The sequence below is a fragment of the Nerophis ophidion genome, linkage group LG09, assembly GCF_033978795.1.
Source record: "Nerophis ophidion isolate RoL-2023_Sa linkage group LG09, RoL_Noph_v1.0, whole genome shotgun sequence".
NCBI classification, from domain to species: domain Eukaryota; kingdom Metazoa; phylum Chordata; class Actinopteri; order Syngnathiformes; family Syngnathidae; genus Nerophis; species Nerophis ophidion.
Genome location: NC_084619.1, coordinates 511,243 through 539,242, shown reverse-complemented (window position 1 = coordinate 539,242; position 28,000 = coordinate 511,243). Strand labels below are relative to the sequence as shown.

The window sequence follows — 28,000 nt, the reverse complement described above, 5'->3', positions numbered from 1 at the left end:
TGTCTGTCTCAGTGAATCTCTTATGCACAACAGACCACCGCTGAACGAACTGGTTGTAGAATGTAACCCTGAAAACAATTCCAACTTTAACTGCAGCCTCAGTTGCTATGTGGAGTGGTGCGTTCCATCATTTTCAGCAGACTGCATTTCAAATTGGTTATACCCCCCCACTCTTCCTCTCATGCGAGATCCTCTCAGGAACGGAGCCATACGAATTCCTTCACTACTGATTTGTTCTCCGTGGAACTAAAAAATACAATACGATAATCTCACACTATGGTAGGACTGCGAATATCAGTGCTCCTCACAATACCGTAGGCCGGGGGTCGGCAACCCAAAATGTTGAAAGTGTTATGATCCGCTGCCAGGATCAAACCATTTTCTAGTTTTGTTCCGTTTTTGTGTCATATTCTGTTTACCAAGTGGAGGAGTTGAAGTACCTAGGAGTCTTGTTCACGAGTGAGGGAAGAGTGGATCGTGAGATCGACAGGCGGATCGGTGCGGCGTCTTCAGTAATGCGGACGTTGTACCGATCTGTTGTGGTGAAGAAGGAGCTGAGCCGGAAGGCAAAGCTCTCAATTTACCGGTCGATCTACGTTCCCATCCTCACCTATGGTCATGAGCTTTGGGTCATGACCGAAAGGATAAGATCACGGGTACAAGCGGCCGAAATGAGTTTCCTCCGCCGTGTGGCGGGGCTCTCCCTTAGAGATAGGGTGAGAAGCTCTGCCATCTGGGAGGAACTCAAAGTAAAGCCGCTTCTCCTCCACATCGAGAGGAGCCAGATGAGGTGGTTCGGGCATCTGGTCAGGATGCCACCCGAACGCCTCCCTAGGGAGGTGTTTAGGGCATGTCCAACCGGTAGGAGGCCACGGGGAAGACCCAGGACACGTTGGGAAGACTATGTCTCCCGGCTGGCCTGGGAACGCCTCGGGATCCCCCGGGAAGAGCTACACGAAGTGGCTGGGGAAAGGGAAGTCTGGGTTTCCCTGCTTAGGCTGTTGCCCCCGCGACTCGACCTCGGATAAGCGGAAGAAGATGGATGGATGGATGGATTCTATTTACCGTATTTCCTTGAATTTCCGTTGGGGCCCTAATGAATTTAACACCTCTTCTCACTCCTGCGCTTACCAAAGGCATGCGGTAAAAGTAAGCATGCGCTAATTATTTTAAAACCTCTTCTCACTCCGGCGCTTACCAAAGGCATGCAGTAAAAAATTGAGTGTGATGTAAGCTTGGACCTTAAATCCTACTGAATAGCTCTTAATCTTCTTCCCTTTATGCGATTTCAAATTACCGGTATTGAAATCAGCCTCCTCCATTTTGAAAATGATGACAGGGAAAGTGTCACTCGTGACGTCACGAGTTTGACCAGGCGGTAATACTAAGCATGCGCTAATTAGTTTGCGAAGCGAGTTTGAGTCGGCAGTAATTCAAGGCAGGCGCATACTAAATGCCCTGCGGCAATTCAAGGAAATACGGTATGTTTGACTTCCTTAGTTCCTGTTTGTTCTGTCACCATGGTTTCATATTAGTTCCACCTGATACTCGCCGTTGACGCACACCTGTTTCTCTTGATTACCGCTTTATTTAAGCCTGCCCTTTTGGTTCAGTCTTTCTCGCTTCCTAATTTGCTTAAACGCAACAAGTGACGACTGCAATTCTATGTTTCTACTCGCTAGCTTTCGCGCTATGCATTTGATTTCCTCTAGCTCTCATGCTACTAGTTTTTGTTTTCCTTTTTGTGCCTCGTGCAAGTGATTTCTGTTTCTTAGCCAGTTTGTTAGTTTGAATAAATCATTGTTTCATATCTCCACGCTGTGTTCGTTGCCCGACTGCATCCAAGGAAGAACTAACCGGCATCACCATGCCCAGCAAGCGTTACAGAAAGAGCCATATTGGACCAAAAATACAACAACAAAAAAATCTGTCTGGAGCCACAAAAAATTAAAAGCCTTATATACAGTAAGTGTTATAATGAAGGCAACCCATGATGTAAGTGTCTATATTAGCTATATTAGCCTACTATCAAAGGTTTACGCAAAACTTAGTTGACAGAAATGTTGTATTTTAATTTTTATTGTCCACATTTTTGTAACATTGGAAATCATTAGTAAAATGGAGGCTTCTCACAGGATGACATAACTTCTAGAAATTACTGGCTCCGAATGGCCAAATGTATAGATATGTGTGTCCATGTTTTAGGAAATGGCGGGCTGTCTTCTTTTAATAGATAGATAGATAAATAGATGGATAGCACTTTTTTGATTCCTTCAGGAGAGTTTTCTCAGGAAAATTTTAATTCCAGCAGCAGTGTACAGAATGGAGATTGAATTTAAAAAAGTAAATGTAATGCAAAGTGAAAAAGTAATGGATTTATTACAATCTTTGCAAGCTGGGTAACATTTGCTGTGGTCTGGAACAATATGGCACACAAACAACTATGAGAAATGCAGCCAATACGACATACGGATAATGTGTCATGAGACACGCACATATAAATAAAATACACAGAGGACATAAGTAAAAAAAATTAAATTAACTCAAATATACCAGTCCTAATGATGCAATATGTACATACAGCTAGCATTGATTAGCTCGCAGTCATGGATTGACCAAATATGCCTGATAAGCACTCCAGCAAATCAATAGCATCAACCAAGCTCTCCTTTGTGCATTCACGCACAGCATAAAACATTTGGTGGACAAAATGAGACAAAAAGGAGTGGCATAAAACACGTCTTTCTGTGGCAGCATCAGAGAAAGTTGTTCATGTAAACAAACGGCGATGAGTTTAAGGATCGCTGAAATTAGTAGGGCAAAACGGTGCTTGCCAAATACTCTCATCAGTGAAGCATGTATAACATAAACAGTAGGCTTTCTAACAATTAGGAAGGTTTGTGTCATGTTTGTCCTCTTACAGAAAATATAGTCAAACAAAAAATCAATTTTTTTCTTCATCTTTTTTCATTGTCACACATCTCTGAAAGAGGTCCAGGGAGCCACTAGGTCGGGACTTAAGAGCCGCATGCGGCTCAAGAGCCACGGGTTGCTGACCCCGCCGTAGGCAATAAATGGCTCATGATAACAATAGCTCAATATTTCTGTGTTTATAAGGGTGAAACAAAACAACTTACATGTTGCAAAACCCATATCCAGCTTTTTCCTACCCACACCATAAAAGCCAAATTAAGTGCACGCTTTTGATTTCAACTACTCCCCGGAGGCCGTTTGTTTTTTGTTTTTCTTCTACGATTTTGGCCCAGTTGTCAGCCATGAGAGGTGGGCGTGAAAGGCAGGTATTCTAATGTTAGTATCATTATGTGCCAATTGTTTATGTTGCCGAATCCCATACCGATCATCCATGAGTCCGATTGGCCGTTACAAATACCAATCACATGTTTTAACTGTATTTATGGTGAGTGTAATTGACAGTTAACAATATCAACACAATATTAAATTAATTCATTATCGTCTTTTATTACATACAGCTGTTTGAGCAAAGCAACATCAGTTGTACACTAACTAAACACAAGCTATGCACTACTCATTTAAATCATTTGGTTTTTGCCCTCAAAATCCTCCTTTGTCTAAGAAATGTCTCGCTGAGTTAAGCAAAAACTACGAAAAAAATATTTTGAGACGATAAAAATATTAAACTAATCCCTCTAGTATTGATCATATACTGATTATACATTTATTATTGACACCACCAATTTATGGATCGATTTGCCTTCCTCTTACGTGTTATCTACTGCCTGCAACAATGCTGACAGACCAACAGGAACATTATCCTCTCCCTAGACTCTTTTATTTTACTTGTTAATTTCCTGTTAATAATCTAAGTTTATTGATGTATTTTTAGCAGCTTCACACTGTATATGGAGAAACATAATTGGCTGTTAGCCGCTTATTAGCTGTAAGGCAGGGGTGTCCACACTTTTTGCCCTGGGGGCCGTATTGAGTTAAAAAAAATGTTGTCGAGGGCCAAAAACCAAATGCATGTAATATAACTATATATGTATATAGGTAAATGTATGTATGTATGTATGTACATTATGTATGTATATGTATACACATAATATATATACATATATTCTGTGTATATATATATATATATTCTGTGTGTGTATATATATACATATATATATGTGTGTGTGTGTGTGTGTGTATATGTATGTATATGTGTGTATATACATATGTATATATGTGTGTATATATATATATATATATATATATATATATATATATGTGTGTGTGTGTGAGTGTATATGTGTATATATATATATATATATGTACAGTATGTGTGTGTATATATACGTATATATGTGTGTATATATACATATATGTGTATATATATATATAAGTTTATATATATATGTATATATAAATGTATGCATATATATATATATATATATATATATATATATATATATATATATGTATGTATACAGTATATGTGTATATGTATACATTATATGTACATGTGTCAAAGGGAATACAAATACATTTGTTTGTAATCAGCAATAGTAGGCAAAAGCCATCACATACTTTTTCAAGAAAATTGGCAGATAATGATCCGTGGTCAATCATTTGGCACACCCCTACTTATTAACAACAAATTACAATGACAATAATGTAATGACAGAAAATACCAATAATTGGAATTGAATCAAAGAAAGAAGACAAATCACGGTTTTGTATCATTACCTAGCTACCTTCAGCAAAGTGTTATTTATTTATGCTAACTTTGATAATAGTTCTTACATAATCTTACAACAAACATACGCATCTGTGGCGGATAAAGTTACTTCCTTGGTGGTAATTAAAAATATTAATTCATATCCTGTTCAGGGTTATGAGTGAGATAGAGTAAATCCCAGCTGTTTTTAGCAAAAAGGGGTTACACCATTAACTCAATGTAATGTCAAAAAATCGGACAAAAAACAACAACATAGAAATGCAATCTTCTTAATAAATTACCTTTGTTGTGCTATCCATACATGCAAAAATGTATCTAAACTCCTGTCAGCTACATCGGCAAGTGATCACCGTTGGATGCAGTGCAATTACTCTTCTTTGAGCTTCTTACTATCACATCAACACTGCTTAAGACCGCTACATATACTGCTTGGTGAACATAAATCTTCACAGAGCACAGCAGGTATTGTTCATGAAGCTTATCAGCTAAAGGAGCTTTGCAAAAAAATCCCCACAATACATGCCATCCTGCATAACTTCTTTCTGGAAGATATTCTCCCAAACAGGTTGTGACTGTTTATTCATAAGCACACAGCTGTTGTGTAGTTTTGTATAGTCACCCACTAACTTATACTTCCTAAGACTGCAGGTTGTAGATTTGGATCATTGGTGGTTCGCCTTGTCTTTGGGTTGAGTACGCTGCTGAAGAACCTGTGTTAGCGCGAGGTAAATGGATTCTAGCCTCTGACTGAAATAGTGACCTGGGGTGGCCATCAGTAATAACGGTCAGCTTAGATGACAATTAAGTCAGTTTATATGACAATGATCAATAACAGGGGTTTTCAAGTGCTCTTGGTATAGGACCAACATTTCCCTACGGTCCTTCATCATTGTCACCAGTCACCACCCACCAATATTGAAGTCAAACCAAGCACATTAATGTTTTTGAAAAGGCTAGAAAGTCGTGTTTAACGCCTACATTAACAAAACCACAATGTGCATTTCATCATTTCCTGTACACTTGTGGAAAGAGTTCTGCAATGATTTAGAAGATTTGGACTATTTTGACTTCAGGACTCGACCTGGTTGCCGAGATCGTTTGCTTGAATACAGTGATGCGGTAACCTGACGAAAATAAGGCAAGTACGATTGCTGGCAAGAATTACTGAATACCAACAGAATGTGCAGAAAAAAATGTTTCTGTATGCTGAGGTAGAAGACCTGGACGAGTGCCAGGAACCAGGTACTTTCCGGAAGATGATGTTATGACCATTTGGTATCAATCAATTGCTACACGATATGTCATTTTCTCTACTTACTCTATATTTTTAACTAATTATAAAAAGGCAACTCATACACCAAAACACGGGAAGTGAACACAATTCTTACTGACAAAATATCACATGGACTGTATGCAACTTATTCAGTTACATTTTCCCATCCATCCATTTTCTACCACTTATTCCCTTTGGGGTGGCGGGGGGCGCTGGTGCCTATCTAAGCTACAATCGGGCGGAAGGCGGAGTACACCCTGGACGAGTCGCCACCTCATCACAGGGCCCAGTTACATTTTTCCAAACCAAAAATATAACAAGAACACCATCAACTACGAACCCCGTTTCCATATGAGTTGGGAAATTGTGTTAGATGTAAATATAAACAGAATAGAATGATTTGAAAATCCTTTTCAACCCATATTCAGTTAGAATGCACTACAAAGACAAGATATTTGATGTTCAAACTCATAAACTTTATATTTTTTTACAAATAATAATTAACTTAGAATTTCATGGCTGCAACATGTGCCAAAGTAGTTGGGAAAGGGCATGTTCACCACTGTGTTACATCACATTTTCTTTTAACAACACTCAATAAACGTTTGGGAACTGAGGAAACTAATTGTTGAAGCTTTGAAAGTGGAATTCTTTACCATTGTATATATATATATATATATATATATATATATAAATAATAAATGATAAATGGGTTGTACTTGTATAGCGCTTTTCTACCTTCAAGGTACTCAAAGCACTTTGACACTACTTCCACATTTACCCATTCACACACACATTCACACACTGATGGAGGGAGCTGTCATGCAAGGCGCTAACCAGCACCCATCAGGAGCAAGGGTGAAGTGTCTTGCTCAGGACACAACGGACGTGACGAGGTTGGTACTAGGTGGGAATTGAACCAGGGACGCTCGGGTTGCGCACGGCCACTCTCCCCACTGCGCCACGCCGTCCGTATATATATATATATATATATATATATATATATATATATATATATATATATATATATATATATATATATATATATATATATATATATATATATATATATATATATATATATATATATATACTGTATATATATATATATATGTATATATACTTTGGCTGCCTTTTGTCTGTTCATAACTTTTATGGACATAATTTCTAGGCGTAGTCAGGGCGTTGAGAGTATCTGGTTGGGTGGCTGGAGGATCAGGTCCTGTTGGCTTCATCTGGCCAAGATCTTCAACTCTCACTGGATCGGTTCGCAGCAGAGTATTTAGCGACTGGGATGGGAATCAGCACCTCCGAGTCCATGGTTCTCGCCCTGAAAAGGGTGGAGTGCCATCTCTGGGTTGGGGAGTAGATCTTGCCCCAAGTGGAGGAGTTCAAGTACCTCAGAGTCTTGTTCACGTGTGAGCGAAGAATGGATCGAGGGGTCGACAGTAATGCGAACGCTGTATCAATCCGTTGTGGAGCTGAGCCGGAAGGCAAAGCTCTCAATTTACCGGTCGATCTACGTTCCCATCCTCACCTATGGTCATGAGATTTGGGTTATGACCGAAAGGACAAGATCACGGGAGGTGTTTCGGGCACGTCCAACCGGTAGGAGGCCACGGGGAAGACCCCAGACACGTTGGGAAAACTATGTCTCCCGAGTGGCCTGGGAACGCCTCGGGATCCCCCAGGAGGAGCTGGACGAAGTGGCTGGGGAGAGGGAAGTCTGTGCTTCCCTGCTTAGGCTGCTACCCCCGCGACCCGACCTCGGATAAGTGGAAGAAATGGATGGATGGATGGATATATACTTTGGAGCCACTGCCTCGAAGAAAATGTTTGCTTTGGTGCCTTTCTAACATGCCTCGGTGCCCTAAAATATGAGCCCTCCTTTAAGGCAACACTTGCCTTGACCTTAAAAAGTTAAAATTCGAGGCCTGAATTACTAAACATATTGATTAAAAATTGCTTGTCAGTCTGAGGAATTTGTTTGTTGTTCGGACTTGTCACTCACCGCCGTCTTGCTACATGTACATGCAGGGTGTGCGTGCATAGACACAAAAGCAGTTAAACCTTTTTCACAATGACTTCCTACACTGTAAAATCTACATCCCGTGTAATGTATTCGGATGTTATTTATTCTTGCTAATCGAACTATAAAATACAAAGTCATACTGCGAGGCTTTTCAGACAGAAGGTGTCTGTTAGCAACAAGTCAAATGCAACAGATGTTTTAATGCCCTGCTGAATTAACTAAATGTATCAGGCTGCCAAGATGGAATATTAAATATCCAAGCTCAAAAAATACTCCAAACTGGATTTGCAGACAAAACAGAAGGTAATAAAGACCTTTACAACAAAGTACGTTTTTCTGGAGAGGGATAAGCACATGTACTTCAGCTACAAATAAAAGGTTAGACCTAACTTTATTTAATTTTGTAACAGTAAACACTCACGGGGCTAAGAAGAATTTGAGAACATTACTATTAAAGTAAATAATTGTCTTCTTTTTCTTGTTATCCCCTTAATGAGCGACCTGTATTAACATTGATTAGAGCATACGAATTTGAAGATGAAAAAAACAAATCCAAAGGCAACAGTGCCTAAACGGGCATAAACATCACCACACGTACTGCGTACCATACTAAAACTTTCAGACACAGTGTGTAGACCGAAAAGCGAAAACGGACGCATTTTGGCTTAAAAACTAACTATAAAGGGGAAGCTATAACACTGAAACGCCCTCAGGAAGAAGTGCTTTAAGACATGACGAGCTAAAGTCCAGCCGCAGTCTGCAGTGTTTTAGCTACTACTAAATCACTAATCCTCGCCTTCATGGCAAAAAATAAAAGTAAGTTTCTTACGAGTATCACCCCTGCAGGACGAGGAAAAGCAAAACAGGCTTCACTCTACACCAGGGGTGCCAATTACGTCGATCGCGAGCTACCAGTCGACCACGGGGGGTCTGTCAGTCGATCTCCAGCCAGGCTTTTAAAAAAAATAGACCTAAAAATTAGTGATCATCAATCTTCACCAAGACGTCACTTAAATGACATTCACGGTACCGGAGGGTCTTGTGAGATGACGCTGGCTGCTGCAAGATCATTATTATTAAAATATGACCGAGAGGAAGGCGAGAAACACTTTTTATTTCAACAGACTCTCGCTCCGTACCTTCCGTCAAAACTCTAAAGGCCGACTGCACATTTTCTATCTTCACAATAAAAGCCCTGCTTCATGCTGCCTGCGCTAACTAAATACAGAGTCTCGGAAAACTGGCGTGCACAAGCGATCCCTCAGAAAGCTGGCGTGCACAGCACTTGTGCACGCCAGCTTTCCGAGACTCTTATTTTGTTAGCGCAGGCAGCATGAAGCAGGGCTTTTATTGTGACGATAGGAAATGTGCAGTCGGCCTTTAGAGTTTTGACGGAAGGGACGGCGCGAAAGTCTGTTGAAATAAAAAGTGTTTCTCGCCTTCCTCTCTGTCATTTTTTCATAATAATGAACTGGCAGCAGCCAGCGTCATCTCACAAGACCCTCGGGTGCCGTGAATGTCAATCAAGCAAGCTACGGAATTTGCCGCCAATGTTTTTCTTGTAAAGTGTATGGAAGCTGGATGAATTAGATGCCAAAAACTAAACACTTTCATGTGGTATTGTACAGAAAGGACAACTTTTTTTCTCCTCCATTTGAAAATGTGGGCGTTATCATCATTATTGTCTGATTCCAATCAATGCAAGTCATCAGAATCAGGTAATACACCAACTTATATTCTTGTCTTTGTGAAAGAAAGACATCTATATGTGTTACACATGCTTGTATTATCATTAAACACATTTAACTTGTTTACAAAAATGTCTCTTTCATAAATAAATAAATATAAATGATATATATAAATGAGGTAGATCCCCTCGAGTTGGTCAATTGAAAAGTAGCTCGTCTTCAGAAAAAGTGTGGGCACCCCTGGTCTACACTGTAGCTCACCGGCATCACAATGTAAAAAATGCCATTGGTGGATCTACACCTAGCTGACATTCACTGTAATGATACCAAGTACAGGAGCTTATCTAGTCGATACTACTATGATTATCGATATTTTTTAGCATCACAAAATCTCTTTTCATTTTTCTAAAATTTATATTATGTTCATAAACTCAGGAAATATATCCCTGGACACATTCGGACTTTGAATATGACCAATGTATGATCCTGTAACTACTTGGTATCGGATTGATACCCAATTTTGTTGTATCATCCAAAACTAATGTAAAGCATCCAAACAACAGAAGAACAAGTGATCATTAAATTTTAGCAGAAGTGTAGATAGAACATGTTAAAAGAGAAAGTAGGCAGATAATAACAACGAATAAACAAGTAGATTAATTATTCACTTTCTACCACTTGTCCTTAATAACTTTGACAAAATAATAGAATGATAAATGACACAATATGTTACTGCATATGTCAGCAGAATAACTAAGAACCTTTGTTTGTGTTGGGAACTCGCATGGCTGCCGTATTCGTGACTCCAAGGTGCAGGAACCGGGAGAGCGAAGAGAAGGTATGAAGAGTTTTAATCTAATGTAACAGAAAAATTGAGCAGTCTTGCAAAAAAGGTTCCAAACAGAGTGTGATATTCGAGCCCTGAGGAGTGCTCGAGTGAAAACATAAATAGACATGTGTTGATTGGCAGCAGGTGTGAAGCAGCTGCCAATCAACAGCAGGTGAGGTGAAAACAGTGCTCCGCGGAACAAACAGGAAATTTAACAAAATAAGAGCACTGACAGGAAAAAACGTATTTCCTTGAATTGCCACCGGGGCGCTAATTAATTTAAAACCTCTTCTCACTCCTGCGCTTACCAAAGGCATGTGGTAAAAGTAAGCATGCGCTAATTTTTTTAAAACCTCTTCTCACTCTGGCACTTACCATTTGTATACAGTAAACATTTGAGTGTGAAGTAAGCTTGGACCTTAAATCCTACTGAATAGCTTTTAATCTTCTTCCCTTTATGCGATTTCAAATTACCGGTATTGAAATCAGCCTCCTCCATTTTGAAAATGATGACAGAGGAAGTGTCACTCGTAACGTCACGAGTTTGACCAGGCGGTAATACTAAGCATGCGCTAATTATTTTGGGAAGCAAGTTTGACCCGGCAGTAATTCAAGGCATTCATGGGGCGCAGGCGTGGTTTGGGTGCGTGGTTTAGAGGGGAGGGGTGTATATTTACAGCCAATTTACCAACTCGAGTATTTCATATATATTTCATATATATTTCATATATATATATATATGTATATACATATATACATATATATATATATATATATATATATATATATATATATATATATATATATATATATATGTATGAAATACTTAACTTTCAGTGAATTCTAGCTATATACATTTATTTTATTATATATATATAAATAAAAAAAATTGTTGAATTTCAGACGGCACCTATTAAATACACAGTAATAAAAACACAGTTGTTCTACTAACTCTACTGTGCTTGCTGGTTACTAAAACAACACAACAACACTTACCTCTCACTATTTAAGTAACGTCACTTCAGAGTTTCCAGAAGATGGCGCCAGTATGTGCTTTGCCCTGCTGTCTCTCACTGTCAGCTCTGTTCGTTTTTGTGTTGTTTGTGTCTATTTTCGTCTCTGTCAGCTCACTGCTTGTGTATGATCGCTAAACACTGTTGGATCTTTGCCCCGCTCCTACCGATATGATCAACTTCGACGTTGGTTTTTCGACGTCCCAGTCAGTTTTTTCACCTGGCCGGATTCCTGCCTTCCTTTCCCGCCTCGTGGCTCTTCTCCCCCGCCACTTGCGGGCCCCATTTGGATTAGCTGCGCCCTTGGACGTGCTGGCCCCCGCCAGGTTCGGTCTTGTGAACGCAAGATCTTTGACAAACAAAACGTTTATCCTGAAGGATTTCTTCACTTCCCCCGGAATTGACTTCCTCTGTGTGACGGAAACATGGCTGAGAGCCGGTGAGTCCGCCCCTCTTAATGAATTTCTGCCTCCGGAGTGTTCCTACTTTTATTCTCTGCGGTCGGCCGGCCGAAAAGGAGGAGGGTTAGCAGTCGTTTTTAAAAAATGACTTTAATTGCCGTCAGATCCGCCTGCAATCCTTCTTTTCAAGCTTCGAACTGTCTGTGCATGTTTGAGCGGGGGTGGGGGGCGTGGCCTCCAGCTCCTGCTGATTTTCGAGAGAAAATTTCTTCCGGGAGGTTTTGGGGAGAGGCGCTGAATTCCGGGAGTCTCCCGGAAAATCCGGGAGGGTTGGCAAGTATGCTTGTCATTGTTATTGTAAAGTTGACGATAAAATATGTTGGCATTAACGAACCAATTTTTCATTGAAATGTTTCCTTTATGTCTGAAATTATAAGTCCAAAAAATATTTAGGAAACATATTTTTTTTAGCAATACTGTCCAAAGAACACGGTCGATTGGGACTTGATAAATTGGTTGACATAGTTGGTTATCGCCAAAAGCTGTAGATACATATTCTAAATCCAATGTCGTCCATTATACTGATAGAATACTTTTGTTGCAGTAAACACATTTTTTTTACTACATCTTGCAGTAATTAGGAACACTTTGTATTTGCTTGATTCATATAATGATCACACATACACCACATATACATCAACATACAGTTCACAATAGTCTCAGTGCTCTATTTCAAGGCTTACAACTGAATAATAATATAACAAATACACTAGTTTGATCAATGGTTTCTTTCCAGATGGGCTCATTTGGCTAATAGTCATATATGTTTAAAGTGCTGCGAGCATATGCAGCGTCATTATCCTTCTGGCACTGAATAAGAAAGCTGAGGCATTATGGGGAAACAGCATGATCCCCATAAAGCAAACTGATGCAGCTTGTCACATTTGCAAAGTTTGATTAATATTTACAGCTTAGACGCACGATTATAAACCAAGCATATTAATTATGTCCAAGTTCTCCAGGCTATTCGTTTGTTGTTCAATACTGCACTTAAATTGCTGAGTGTAATGTTTTTATTCCTCAGTAAGTATAGGTTTAAAGGAAAAAAAACATCCAACTAAAGCTAATTGCTTCAGTGCAAAGAAACTAAGTACTTTGTCTTTGTGTCACTAAAACTATTGAGTCAAAAGTAATTTATTTTGTAACTTCTACAAGGGATTAAGTTATGGTTTGAAACAATGATGTAAAGCAGTTCACTTACTGGAACAAGGAATTTCTTTATCTCCTCTAAGGCGTGACTCATACGGGAATAGGCCTCACCCGGTGGAGCAAAGACCTCAATTAACACATGAAGATCGTGACTCAGATGTGCATATTTGGCCTCTCCGCTTTTCCTCAATTCTTCTTCCTGTGACATAGAAAGACAGCAGTTTTAAGAATGTGTATCACAAGAACAATGCATTGACCCCACAAACTGGATACAAATTATCACTGCAACATTTACCATTGTCAAGTGCTGGAGAACAATCAAAAGTATGCTTTTATAATGCAAAATATTGTTAATGGGTAAAAAAATAATAGTAATTAAGAACAATAACTGAACATGTAAATTATATTCAAAAGTCAATTATATTGATACTTCCAGGGGTATTCATGTAAAAATGACTTTATTAACTGTAAATTTGGGTATTTTTATGGTGTAGTATTTTCTAACAAGTCTAATACAAACACTGTTTCCATATGAGTTGGGAAATTGTGTTAGATGTAAATATAAACAGAATACAATGATTTGCAAATCCTTTTCAACCCATATTCAATTGAATGCACTACAAAGACAAGATATTTGATGTTCAAACTCATAAACCTTTTTTTTTTTTTTGCAAATAATAATTAACTTAGAATTTCATGGCTGCAACATGTGCCAAAGTAGTTGGGAAAGGGCATGTTCACCACTGTGTTACATCACATTTTCTTTTAACAGCACTCAATAAACGTTTGGGAACTGAGGAAACTAATTGTGGAAGCTTTGAAAGTGGAATTTTTTACCATTCTTGCTTGATGTACCGTTTAAGTCTTTCAACATTCCGAGGTCTTGTTGTCGTATTTTACGCTTCGTAATGTGCCACACATTTTCGATGGGAGACATGTCTGGACTGCAGGCGGGCCAGGAAAGTACCCTCACTCTTTTACTACGAAGCCACGCAGTTGTAACACGTGGCTTGGCATTGTTTTGCTGAAAAAAGCAGGGGCGTCCATGATAACGTTGCTTGGATGACAACATATGTTGCTCCAAAACCTGTATGGACCATTCAGTATTAATGCGGCCTTCACAGATATGTAAGTTACTCATGCCGTGGGCACTAATACACCCCCATACCATTACAGATGCTGGCTTTTGAACTTTGGGCCTATAACAATCCAGATGGTTATTTTCCTCTTTGTTCCGGAGGACACCACGTCCACAGTTTCCAAATATAATTTAAAATGTGGACTCGTCAGACCACAAAACACTTTTCCACTTTGCATCAGTCCATCTTAGATGAGCTCGGGCCCAGTAAAGCCGGCGGCGTTCCTGCGTGTTGTTGATAAATGCCTTTCGCTTTGCATAGTAGAGTTTTAACTTGCACTTACAGATGTAGCAACCAACTGTAGTTACTGACAGTGGTTTTATGAAGTGTTCCTGAGCCCATGTGGTGATATCCTCTACACACTGATGTCGGTTTTTGATGCAGTACCGCCTGAGGGATCAAAGGTCCGTAATATCATCGCTTACGTGTAGTCATTTCTCCAGATTCTCTGAACCTTTTGATGATTTTACAGACCGTAGATGGTAAAATCCGTAAATTCTTTGCCATAGCTTGTTGAGAAATGTTGTTCTAAGACTGTTTGAGAATTTGCTTACAAGTTGGTAACCCTCGCCCCATCCTTGTTTGTGAATTACTTAGCATTCCATGGAAGCTGTTTTTATACCCAATCATGGCACCCACCTGTTCCCAATTAGCCTGCACACTTGTGGGATGTTCCAAATAACTGTTTGATGAGCATTCCTCAACTTTATCAGTATTTATTGCTACCTTTCCCAACTTCTTTGTCACATGTTGTTGGCATCAAATTCTAAAGTTAATGATTATTTGCAAAAAAAAAATGTTTGAGTTTGAACATCAAATATGTTGTCTTTGTAGCATAATCAACTGAATATGGGTTGAAAATGATTTGCAAATCATTATATTCTGTTTATATTTACATTTAACACAATTTCCCAACTCATATGGAAACAGGGTTTGTAAGATTATTACATTATTCATTCGCTTATCTTGAACAAAATAAGAATATCAATTTTAGTCCCACATTGGAGGATTTCAAGTGTAGTATAGCTAAACACATGACTGACCAATATTTTCACATATAGAATGTTGTCTTCTATCAAACTTTTGTTTAAAAAAAATACTATTGTGGAGGAACACCTCAGGAGTTTAAATTGAACTCAGGTGTATCTTGATAATTTAAACACACAGAAAAAATCCTAGCATGTATCTATCCTTTTAAATCGTCAGAAGAGGAACCCGTTGCAAAGCCGTCTCCTATTGAACAAAATGAGCGCCTTATAGAGGCAAAGCAGTCAATTAAGGTAAAGAAATGAAACGGCTGCGTAGCACACTGGGAAACAAGGTTAATGACAACACTGAGTAAGGTTAAACTAAGAAGCTCAGGAGACTTGAGTCAGGGATTACAATGACTGGATTTGCTACTTCTGTGCGACATTCTTTACATTATTGATTTAAAAGTCACTGGAGCCGTTGATAATCCGAATACATTGATTGCAACATTTTTAAAAGCTAAAACAAAAGTGAAAATATGAATATTACAGAAGACACATCAATTTGAAGTCTGTAAAAACACACTGACATATAAAATCCGTTCAATCCATGGCTATGTTGATGTAATGAAAGTGGGTCAAAACTAAACAGCACCGGACTAAGGATGTACACTGTTGGACCCCATAAATTGTTACAGTACCTTGTCTGTTTTATTTAGTAATCTGTATGAGAAACGCAGCAAATGTATTATGCAAAACCAACTTTTATTGTTGGTACTTGTTTTTGTATATTTGTAATCTGGATAAATCCAGACAATTTGAAATAAAACCATGGAGGCATGGCGGAGATATCTATAAAACAACATTGCCTTCCTTCATACTTCTTCCAAAAGAGCGGTTTGGAATTTGTCTGAATTGTGACATTTTCTAATTGGTCAACAGATATTTCCATATATTGTAGTCCGGCGTTGCAGTCAGTAAGTTCCTTCTTTTTCTCTAGCCTCCTGTTGTGGGGCAGACTGGCTCGTACATGCACATGTATCCTCTGCTATCGCTATTTCTAAAACAAAGAAGCGTATAGTTCAAACCTATATCTGTCAGTAGACTCGATATGGAAGCTGTAAAAAATACAACGTGGCTGAAGGGGAGAAGACGCTGTCGAAGTGGGGGAACGTAATTAGGCCCAACCACAAAACAGCGCATCCTGAAGAGACGGTCAGAAAGCGGCTTGAAAACGATCTGTAAAACAAAATCTATGCAGAATTTGGACCAAAGAGCCACCATTTGTCAGGACCTTGACTTGGATTTGTTTTGCTTTTTCGATGCAGAGGGAATTTGGAACGAGCCAGGCGTGAATTCAGGTACATGATTAAATTTATTTATACACTATAATACAAAAAGGCAAAACAAAAGGCGTGCTCGGTGGCGGATGATAATTTATACTAAACTTCAAACTAAATAGCACAATGGCATGACTTTCTACAAATAAACAATATACTATCAATGATACAAAACAAACCAAAAACTTGCACAGAGGCATAAATACGAACAAAAACTTACTTGGCGTGGACAAAACCGAATAGCATGACATGAAGGCAGGAGCAGCATGGGTAAGTGGGCAAGTGGATAAGCCAGTATACTTAAGCAAGCAGCAAGCAGTAAGCAAAGTTACCAGGCCGAGGATCAGAAAACAAATGATTTAAATAGTGACTATGACGATGAGAAACAGGTGTGGAACTGAGGGCAGGGGCATGACCTGGATACCAGGTGGAAACTAATGCGTAACTATCGAAACAAACAAAACCAGGAAGTGCAAAACGGGAAACAAGAGTCCAAAAACAAAACACAAACATGGTCAAACATAAAACTGATTTACAGGCGTGACACCATTAAAAATTATGTAGACCACAAGGAAGTGTTTTAGATGTAGAAAAAATATCATAATATGACCCCTTTTAATTCTGTGTTGGCCCTGCGATGAGGTGGCGACTTGTCCAGGGTGTACCCCGCCTTCCGCCCGATTGTAGCTGAGATAGGCGCCAGCGCCCCCGCGACCCCAAAAGGGAATAAGCGGTAGAAAATGGATGGATGGACACCCAAAAACACAATTTATAGAGAATCGTTTTTGATCTACAAACGGTAAACATTTAGATTATGAATGAAATGGAAAAAATAACATGTAAACATCCTTAAACCTGTATTAAAAGCTTCTTAGCATAGATGGTGATGAGCCGACAGGGGGAGTAAGGGGAGATGGATACCATCACACTTTGCGTTGAGTGTTTTTACTACTGGTTATGCTTATTTATAGTATTTAAAACTGATGAAATACATTTCAATACACATGCAATAGGCTATGTGCAATTGGCCTAATGGTTTCACTGTTACTTTATCTCATCTATAGCTTTTTAAAGACATTTTTTAAACTGGCTTATTTTCTGATAGTGGGTAATATTAAGAGACTTGACACAAATGAGGAACCAGACTACGATATGGGAGAGTTACCATATAATTTATATCGAGCACGGCTCATTCCTGCCATTGATAGTGGCCTCACAGAGGATTTAAACAAAGATACATTGCACGGGCATGGTCTGACAGACATGGCAGGAGAGATATTATCTGTTCCCAGCATCCTTATATGTTGTGGTCACAGTGAGAACAGGTGGTTGTCAGACTTGACTGATGTGTACCCAAATTGGACTTGAAGCCCTATGTGGCTGAGTATAAATATTCTGACCATATCTGGCACGGTTTATATAGCACAGGTTTATTTGGCTCCAAAAGGTGTATCTTACTGGCCATGAGTCTGTCCAATATGTAGTTTTAGCTATTTAAACTATACTTGGTAAACATAGATAGAAATTAATCCTATAATTTTTTTCATGGTAATTTTATCTATTCCCTTTATCATGGCTTGTAAAATGCAACGTAACTTTGTTCTGCAATATATCCCTGAAGTAAATGTTTGAATGACAGTAGTGAATCTGATGTTGCGTGCGCGACGCATTTTGGATGCGTGAATTGTCACCCCCGGACGCTACAGGACTAGGAGCAGGAGGATTGAAGGTAGGAGCTTGTTTAATATACAAAATACAACAAAAGAACACTTGTACAAAGGGTAAAACAAAAGTGTGCCAATGCACGGAAAGCGAAATGCTAACGGTTAGCAAGAGTCGGGTTCAAAATCCTTAGAAGCGCGTGCCGAGCGCGCGGAGGCTAAGCTAAGACTTAGCAGAGTACATACAAAAGAGAACGACTAACGCAACTGTTGCATAGTGCAAACAGAACATCCAGACTGAATTTAGGTAGCAGGCGGGCTTAAATACTAACATAACAATCCAAAACAGGTGTGCGTCAGGCGCCAGTGCAGGTGAAAAAAATGAAGTAGCCGTGGTGATGAATACAAAACAAGGAAGTGCTCAAAACAAACTCAAAAATCCAAACAACAAACGATCCGTGCAGCGGATCGCAACATCTGGATCAATTCGATAATGTTCTCAACTCCTTGATCTAAGTGCTGACACTTGCTATACTTTCTTTGGCCCCACTTACTATACTTTCTTTGTCCCCAAGGTGGGTTATTTTGTAGCCGTATTCAATAAAAAAAAGCACAGAGACTTGTGGTGTGTTAGTTTGCAAATGACTGCATAACCAACCAGAGATGATGTCAAAGGAGGCCACGGAGCTGGGGTGGGGGAGTTTAGACCAGGCTAATAGAAGCATGTTCGTAATAAAGACAATTGGACTCACGCTGTGTATAAAAATATGGTGACAAGACTGAGGCACCAGGGTTGTTTGGACACTTGAGTCCTTGGACTGATTTGCGGGCAAACACAGGTTTCTTAGGCGCAATATTTGCCGTACCATACCAGAGACAATAGACGAAAACCAGGGCAGACTTCACGCAAACATTTTCAGTGAATACCAATTCCTACGAAAAGTGTGCCGTGTCAGGCTTGTACTAAGGAATGGACTCAGATGCAGAGATGAGATTCTTAGAAAAGCTTTTATTTTGACAACTCTTAAACCTCCAGAGCCAGAGTATACAAAATCTATAAGTAACAAAAATCGGTCAGCGAAAAAGGTTCCAAAAAGGGAACAACCGAAAATCATTCCTAAAAAGGAGGAAAATACCAAAATAAAGACTAACTTTAATTAGCGCCGTATCTGCTATGAAAACCTAACATAAACCGCTCAAACAGGAGGAAGAAAACAATGACTATAACATTTCTACTCTAATCTTGGTCTAATAAAGGTCAACGAAAAATCCCTCAAAAACTTTGAGGAAGGAAAGATATTTAGGAAAAAATCATAACTCACCACTTCGGTTGAACAAAGGCTAGATAACAAAAGTCGCTCTGAGGAGGAGAAAAAGTTAAACTCAAAATTACAGCGTGGGAATTCTGGATCCAAGCATGTCTAGCATTAAAAGATTACAGTTGGTACAAAATGCGGCTGCTAGACTTTTGACAAGAACAAGAAAGTTTGATCACATTACGCCTGTACTGGCTCACCTGCACTGGCTTCCTGTGCACTTAAAATGTGACTTTAAGGTTTTACTACTTACGTATAAATTACTACACGGTCTAGCTCCATCCTATCTTGCCGATTGTATTGTACCATATGTCTCGGCAAGAAATCTGCGTTCAAAGGACTCCGGCTTATTAGTGATTCCCAAACCCCAAAAATAGTCTGCGGGCTATAGAGCGTTTTCATTTCTGGCTCCAGTACTCTGGAATGCCCTCCCGGTAACAGTTCGAGATGCTACCTCAGTAGAAGCATTTAAGTCTCACCTTAAAACTCATCTGTATACTCTAGCCTTTAAATAGACTCCCTTTTTAGACCAGTTGATCTGCCGTTTCTTTTCTTTTTCTCCTATGTCCCACTCTCCCTTGTGGAGGGGGTCCGGTCCGATCCGGTAGCCATGGATGACTTACTGTCTGTCCAGAGTCGGGACCCAGGATGAACCGCTCGTCCAGAGACGGGACCCAGGATGGACCGCTTGCCTGTGTATCGGCTTGGGACATCCCCGCGCTGCTGATCCGCCTCCGCTTGGGATGGTTTCCTGCCAGCTCCACTGTGAACGGGACTCTCGCTGCTGTGTTGGATCCGCTTTGGACTGGACTCTCGCGGCTGTGTTGGATCCATTATGGATTGAAGTTTCACAGTATCATGTTAGACCCGCTCGGCATCCATTGCTTTCGTCCTCTCCTAGGTTCTCATAGTCATCATTGTCACCGACGTCCCACTGGGTCATTATTGTCACTGATGTCCCACTGGGTGTGAGTTTTCCTTGCCCTGATGTGGGCCTACCGAGGATGTCGTAGTGGTTTGTGCAGCCCTTTGAGACACTAGTAATTTAGGGCTATATAAGTAAACATTGATTGATTGATTGAAAATTACAGCGTGGGAATTCTGGATACAAGCACGTCTAGCATTAAAAGATTACAGTTGGTACAAAATGCGGCTGCTAGACTTTTGACAAGAACAAGAAAGTTTGATCACATTACGCCTGTACTGGCTCACCTGCACTGGCTTCCTGTGCACTTAAGATGTGACTTTAAGGTTTTACTACTTACGTATAAAATACTACACGGTCTAACTCCATCCTATCTTGCCGATTGTATTGTACCGTATGTCCCGGCAAGAAATCTGCGTTCAAAGGACTCCGGCTTATTAGTGATTCCCAAAGCCCAAAAAAAGTCTCCGGGCTATAGAGCGTTTTCATTTCTGGCTCCAGTACTCTGGAATGCCCTCCCGGTAACAGTTCGAGATGACACCTCAGTAGAAGCATTTAAGTCTCACCTTAAAACTCATTTGTATACTCTAGCCTTTAAATAGACTCCCTTTTTAGACCAGTTGATCTGCCGTTTCTTTTCTTTTTCTCCTATGTCCCACTCTCCCTTGTGGAGGGGGTCCGGTCCGATCCGGTAGCCATGGATGACTTACTGTCTGTCCAGAGTCGGGACCCAGGATGAACCGCTCGTCCAGAGACGGGACCCAGGATGGACCGCTTGCCTGTGTATCGGCTTGGGACATCCCCGCGCTGCTGATCCGCCTCCGCTTGGGATGGTTTCCTGCCGGCTCCACTGTGAACGGGACTCTCGCTGCTGTGTTGGATCCGCTTTGGACTGGACTCTCGCGGCTGTGTTGGATCCATTATGGATTGAACTTTCACAGTATCATGTTAGACCCGCTCGGCATCCATTGCTTTCGTCCTCTCCTAGGTTCTCATAGTCATCATTGTCAATGACGTCCCACTGGGTGTGAGTTTTCCTTGCCCTTATGTGGGCCTACCGAGGATGTCGTAGTGGTTTGTGCAGCCCTTTGAGACACTAGTGATTTAGGGCTAAGTAAACATTGATTGATTGATTGAAGTAGACGTGGGACGAGGCAAGGCATGGACATGAACATGAACATGGACGCTAGACAGGCACGAAAGCTCGAGACAATTTGGCACAGAACAAGGGGAGGCATGGGCTTATATGAAACATGAGGGTAATGGGAAACAGGTGGAAACAATCAAGGGTCAAGGATGACATCAGACTGGTGGCACAAGAGGAAGGGCCGGTTATCTGAAACAAGAGGAGTTGATTTTCAAAATAAAACATGCAAATCACAAGACAGAAAAAAACCCCAAGACAAGACTTCCCTCATGCCGTATGAAAACAGAGTTCTTTTGGTTATCTCTGCCTTATAAAGAACCTAAGATGTTGTATTATTACTGTGCCTGTGTGTAGTTGGTAAGCCAGCGACACATTTCTCATTACACTTGTTCTGTCGTGTGGAAAGTCCAGGAGATGTGACGCGGCCTCTCTTTGACTGAGTGTGGTGTTAACCCGACTGATCCAGAAACACAAGGTGTAATATTGATGTACCTTCCCAGCTCAGATGTCACCCTACTGCCGAGCTGACCCAAGTGGGTCAGAGCTGAATTGAGATGGTAGAGACAAGCGTACCTCACCGACTTTGCCTTTATGTCGACCTTTCAAACACAACCTTTTATGTGTCAGCTCATCCTGAAAAGGATGTCAGGGTGTGGAAAAAAATCAATATCGCACACACAAATCTTGCTCTACGGTATTATGGTAACGTGTATTGGGTTTCCTCTGTGCTACACAGGCTGTCAGGACTCTTTAATTAAGTAGTTTTTAGGCATTTAGCTGAGAAAAACAATATTTAATATTGGCCGAGGCACTTCGGAGAGTGACGCTGACAATGCTAGGGGCGAACGACCTCGGGGAGTGAAGACCTTACTATTTGAGGGTCGTTCTTTGTAGTCGACTCGTTCAAAAAACATCCTTGAAAAACTGGCAGACTTCTTCGCCAAGGTCTCCGAGATTAAACACAATTCTTTGTTTCCAAGTTGGAGATGAAACTTTGAACGTGATACTAAAACAATACCTACTTTATAAGGCTCTCACAAAACTTTACATTTCAACATTTTTTCTTAAAGGCTTACTGAGATTTTCTTATTTAAACGGGGATAGCAGGTCCATTCTATGTGTCATACTTGATCATTTTGCGATATTGCCATATTTTTGCTGAAAAGATTTAGTAGAGAACATCGACAATAAAGTTCGCAACTTTTGGTGCTGATGAAAAAGCCTTGCCTGTACCGGAAGTAGCAGACGATATGCGCGTGACGTCACGGGTTGTGGAGCTCCTCACATCTGAATATTGTTTACAATCATGGCCACCAGCAGCGAAAGCGATTTGGACCGAGAAAGCAACGATTTCCCCATTAATTTGAGCGACGATGAAAGATTTGTGCATGAGGAAAGTGAGAGTGAAGGACTAGAAAAAAAATAAATAAAAAGACTATACAGTGGGAGCGATTCAGATGTTATTAGACAAATTTACTAGGATAATTCTGGAAAATCCCTTATCTGCTTATTGTGTTACTAGTGTTTTAGTGAGATTATATGGTTATGCATGTACAACTTGAATGTCGCCCCCCCGCTCCTTTCTTCAGCAGCAGTCGACGGGTGGTGGCGATGCCCATCTCTGCACTTCGCAAGGGACCCACTTCAAAACACGATCTTTCGAAATGATCACTGCATAATACACTTTATTTATGTGTGTGGTCCAATCCAACCATGTTCGCTTGACCGCTCTGTTCCATAGCAAAGCTTCACCGTCATCTTTCGGGAATGTAAACGATGAAACACCGGCTGTGTTTGTGTTGCTAAAAGCGGCCGCAATGCACCGCTTCCCACCTACAGCTTTCTTCTTTGACGTCTCCATTATTCATTGAAAAAATTGCAAAAGATTCAGCAACACAGATGTCCAGGATACTGTGGAATTATCCGATGAAAACAGACGACTTATAGCTGGGAACGGTGCTGGAACAAAATGTCCTCAACAATGCGTGACATCACGCGCACACGTCATCATACCGCAACGTTTCAGCAGGATACTTCGGCGCGAAATTTAAAATTGCAATTTAGTAAACTAAAAAGGCCTTATTGGCATGTGTTGCATTGTTAACATTTCATCATTGATGTATAAACTATCAGACTGCGTGGTCGGTAGTAGTGGGTTTCAGTAGGCCTTTAAAAGTGTGTTGCAGTGTTCTCCAAATCCGCGTTACTATTAAAGTTTGTATATAAAGTTTGATTTCAAGAGTACAAACTTAACATTCTCCTCCTCACAGCTGTGCGTACAGTCATCGCTTGCGCTTCAAATATTGCGGCTTCACTACATCAAAGATAAAAAAAAAAAAAAAATTTAAAAAGCATATTCTACATGTTTTTTCGCTTAAATTAAGTGTTGAATAAATTTTTATTTATGTGAAATATCCGTCACCGTGCAATTAGTGTCTCATTTTTCTTTACTGTATGTTATGGCGATTGATAAACATATTCACATAGTGAGACTTTCATTTTTAGGTTAAGGGTAAACACTTGGGGTTGCAGCTATCGATTGGATCGTTCGATTAATTGCGTAATTGGATAAAACTCACTTAAAAGCTTCTGTGCGTAATATGGGGAAAACATTTGAACTAACCATTCAAAATTAATACAAAAAACTCTGCGCTGTTCATTGTCACACAGATTAACACACCCATGTGCCACTGCTCTGATGTGTGGTCTCTAGCAGTGGCTGTGCAAAAGCTTTTAGTTAGTTAAAAAATGAATAAAAGCAAAGTAATATAAATCAAAGTTCTTTTCTAATCGAATTAATCAATTTAAACAATCATTACAACACTAACAACACAATCTTTGATAGTATAGTTAGAATGCTTTGTCATTTTGCCATGCTCGCATCATGTCTATTGACAATGTTTAGAAATTTAATTAGAAGGGTTTTTTATGCTCCAACTATAATGAAATATTTAATTTATTAATAATAATCCCACTTTGAGGAAAATTGTTTACCGCAGTTATGTCCGGTAGAAATTAACCAAGGGATGACTATCTCTCCTCATGAAGTGATCACTGAATATTATTTATGATTGTTTATGATACCCTATATCAGTGGTTCTCAAATGGGGATACGTGTACCCCTGGGGGTACTTGAAGGTATGCCAAGGGGTATGTGAGATTTTTTCTAATATATATTCTAAAAATAGCAACAATTCAAAAATTCTTTACAAATATATTTATTGAATAATACTTCAACAAAATATGAAAGTAAGTTCACAAACTGTGAAAAGAAATGCAACAATTCAGTGTTGACAGCTAGATTTTTTTGTGGACATGTTCCATAAATATTGATGTATAAGATTTATTTTTTTGTGAAGAAATGTTTTGAATTAAGTTCATGAATCCAGATGGATCTCTATTACAATCCCCAAAGAGGCCACTTTAAGTTGATGATTACTTCTATGTTTTTAGGTATTTTTATGTCTTTTTTTCCAAATAGTTCAAGAAAGACCACTACAAATGAGCAATATTTTGCACTGTTATACAATTTAATAAATCAGAAACTGATTAAATAGTGCTGTATTTAACTTCTTTATTCCCTTTTTTTTTTCAACCAAAAATGCTTTGCTCTGAGTAGGGGGTACTTGAATAAAAAAATATTCACAGGGGGTACATCCATATTTGCCAACCCTCCCGGAAAATCGGGAGTCTCCCGAAATTCAGCGCCTCTCCCGAAAACCTCCCGTGACAAATTTTCTCCCGGGAATCTCTCGAAATTCAGGTGGAGCTGGAGGCCACGCACCCTCCAGCTCCATGCGGACCTGAGTGAGGACAGCCTGTTTTCACGTCTGCTTTCCCACAATACGAGCAGCATGCCTGCCCAATGACTTTATAACTGTAGAATGATGTGAATTGTGTGAAGTGAATTATATTTATATAGCGCTTTTTCTCTAGGGACTCAAAGCGCTTTACATAGTGAAACCCAATATCTAAGTTACATTTAAACCAGTGTGGGTGGCACTGGGAGCAGGTGGGTAAAGTGTCTTGCCCAAGGACACAACGGCACTGACTAGGATGGCGGAAGCGGGAATCGAACCTGCAACCCTCAAGTTGCTGACACGGCCGCTCTACCAACCGAGCTATGCCGCCCTATCGAGGGCGGGTTCTTGGTTTCTCATGTGGGTTTATTGTTAGGCAGTTTCATTAAAAAAAAATTTTTATTCCAAGATGGCGCTGCTGTAGTGGCTGCTGTAGGCAGGAGCTCTGTGCTCTTGTGTCATCCTTTTGCGTTTCCCTCTCGTTTTCATGTGTTATTACAGTATTTTTTAATTTTTTTTTTTTTTTTTGCCTTTTGGTCCGGGACTCTTTGGAACTGTATGACAAGGGGTGGCACTTTCATGACCTCTGTGGTGCTTTTTTGTGGACTTCTGGATCTACCTCCCGGGAGCCTTTTGGCCATGGAGACCAGCTGCTGGGTCTCTGCCAGACCGGAGTCGGTTTGGAGGGACTGGAGAAGATGCGGATGAGGGGACAGGGCTCCGCAGCTGGCACTGAGCGCCGGGACGGAGAGGCTTTGCGGTGTCTTGGCTGGGTGAGCAGGTGTCGGACACCTCAGTCACCTTGGACGTATCCTCGCTCATCCATGCGGACTGGACACTGGCTGAGAGTTGGTTGGCGGCCGAAAGTGGAGTCGGCGCTCTTGGTTGCTTTGTTGGGTCTGCTCCTGTCTCTGGCCATGCTCCCTCTACCCCAGCGGACGATGGCGTGGAACACCGCAGAGACCACCACAGTGGATATGTTGCTTTTACTTTTTATTCATAGCTGTATGTAGAAGTGTCTGGTTGCACCAGCTCCGCTACTTTAATGTCCTTAATGTCCTTTGTGTTCTTTGATGTTTGATGTTTCCCTCTTACACACATGTGAGAGGGATGTGTACTATGGCTATGAGTTGTTGTTTTTTTTCCCTTGACCTCAGTTTGGACCCCCTTTCCAGGGCCTAGGCTTAGACCGATTTTTTTTATTTTATTTTAATCTTCTATTCCCCCCCCCCCCCTTGTTTACCTGTATCTCATCTTTTTTTTTAAGGGGCGCTGGAAGCCGGCAGACCCGTCAGCGATCCTGTTCTGTCTCCCTGTAATGTTTGTCTGATCTTGAATGGGATTGTGCTGAAAATTTAAATTTTCCTGAAGGAACTCTCCTGAAGGAATGAATACAGTACTATCTAATCTAATCTAATCTAATGTCCTCCCAGCGCGGTAACAACGCACAACTACAGCAGTCACGTTTTCGTCTACCGTAAAGCAGTTCGTCTGCCGTAAACAGCAATGTTGTGACACTCTTAAACAGGACAATACTGCCATCTACTGTACATGCATATGGTTAAAAAAATAGTGAATAGAACAAGGATGGACAATTCAACCCTTAACTGTAATGTGTGTGTATATGTGTAAATAAATGAACACTGAAATTCAAGTATTTCTTTTATTTATATATACATATATATAAATACAAAAAAATATATATATAGCTAGAATTCACTGAAAGTCAAGTATATATATATATATATCTATATATATATATATATATATATATATATATATATATATATATATATATGAAATAATTGACTCTTAACCACGCCCCAGCCCCCACCTCCCAAAATCTGACGTCTCAAGGTTGGCCAGTATGGGTACATCAAAGAAAATAGGTTGAGAACCACTGCCCTATATGTTAATCACATAAAGTTGTTCAATAAAATAAACAAGTTGCCAACAATCCTGTAGGGTTGATTCAACTTAAACTTATCTTTTGAGTGGTGTTTGAACGTGACCCAAATAAATCGGTGACTTGTATTCTTTGCACAGACAAAACAAATCACCTTAGATGCAGTAGATGGATGATAAAATCCAGTGCATCTCCTGCTGGGATGCAATTACATTCCATCTATTCTCTTACCAATTAAATATTAAAGGCCTTTTGTTAAGCTCAAGCAAACAAGCAGAAACCACAGGTCAGCACTAAAATTCCTTAAGTTCAACTGAAACCAAAGGAAGTAAACAAAGCAATAAAGAAAACAAAATAACCAATAGACTCTTATCGGGGAATATGACAATTCCCGCATGTGAAATAAGCCTGGTGGTTATTTTTGTTTGTTTGTATGTTAGTAAAGGAGAACCCATTACGCCTTCAAAACAAGAACAAGTACGATATGCACTAATATCAACAATACAAATAGATACTTCAAAGTTAGGTTTTATTATCATATTATCATGGGCATTAAGACTGATGTGCTGTTAATTCAGTTCCAGTTCGTTTGCTGTTTAGAGAAGTACAAGTCCGTAGCTATCAGGCAGAATTACTGAGCTCAGTACAGCC

The 28,000-nt window shown here is 40.0% G+C and overlaps 1 protein-coding gene across 1 annotated transcript in view; it reads right to left on the bottom strand.

Moving 5' to 3' along the window:
- The window catches only part of LOC133559757 (KH domain-containing, RNA-binding, signal transduction-associated protein 2-like), a 97,837-nt gene that overhangs the window by 59,539 nt on the left and 10,298 nt on the right, over positions 1 to 28,000 (bottom strand). The window contains exon 3 of the mRNA XM_061911827.1: positions 13,200 to 13,346. Within this exon, the coding sequence (XP_061767811.1) occupies positions 13,200 to 13,346 (147 nt within the window). The remainder of the gene's footprint in view (positions 1 to 13,199; positions 13,347 to 28,000) is intronic.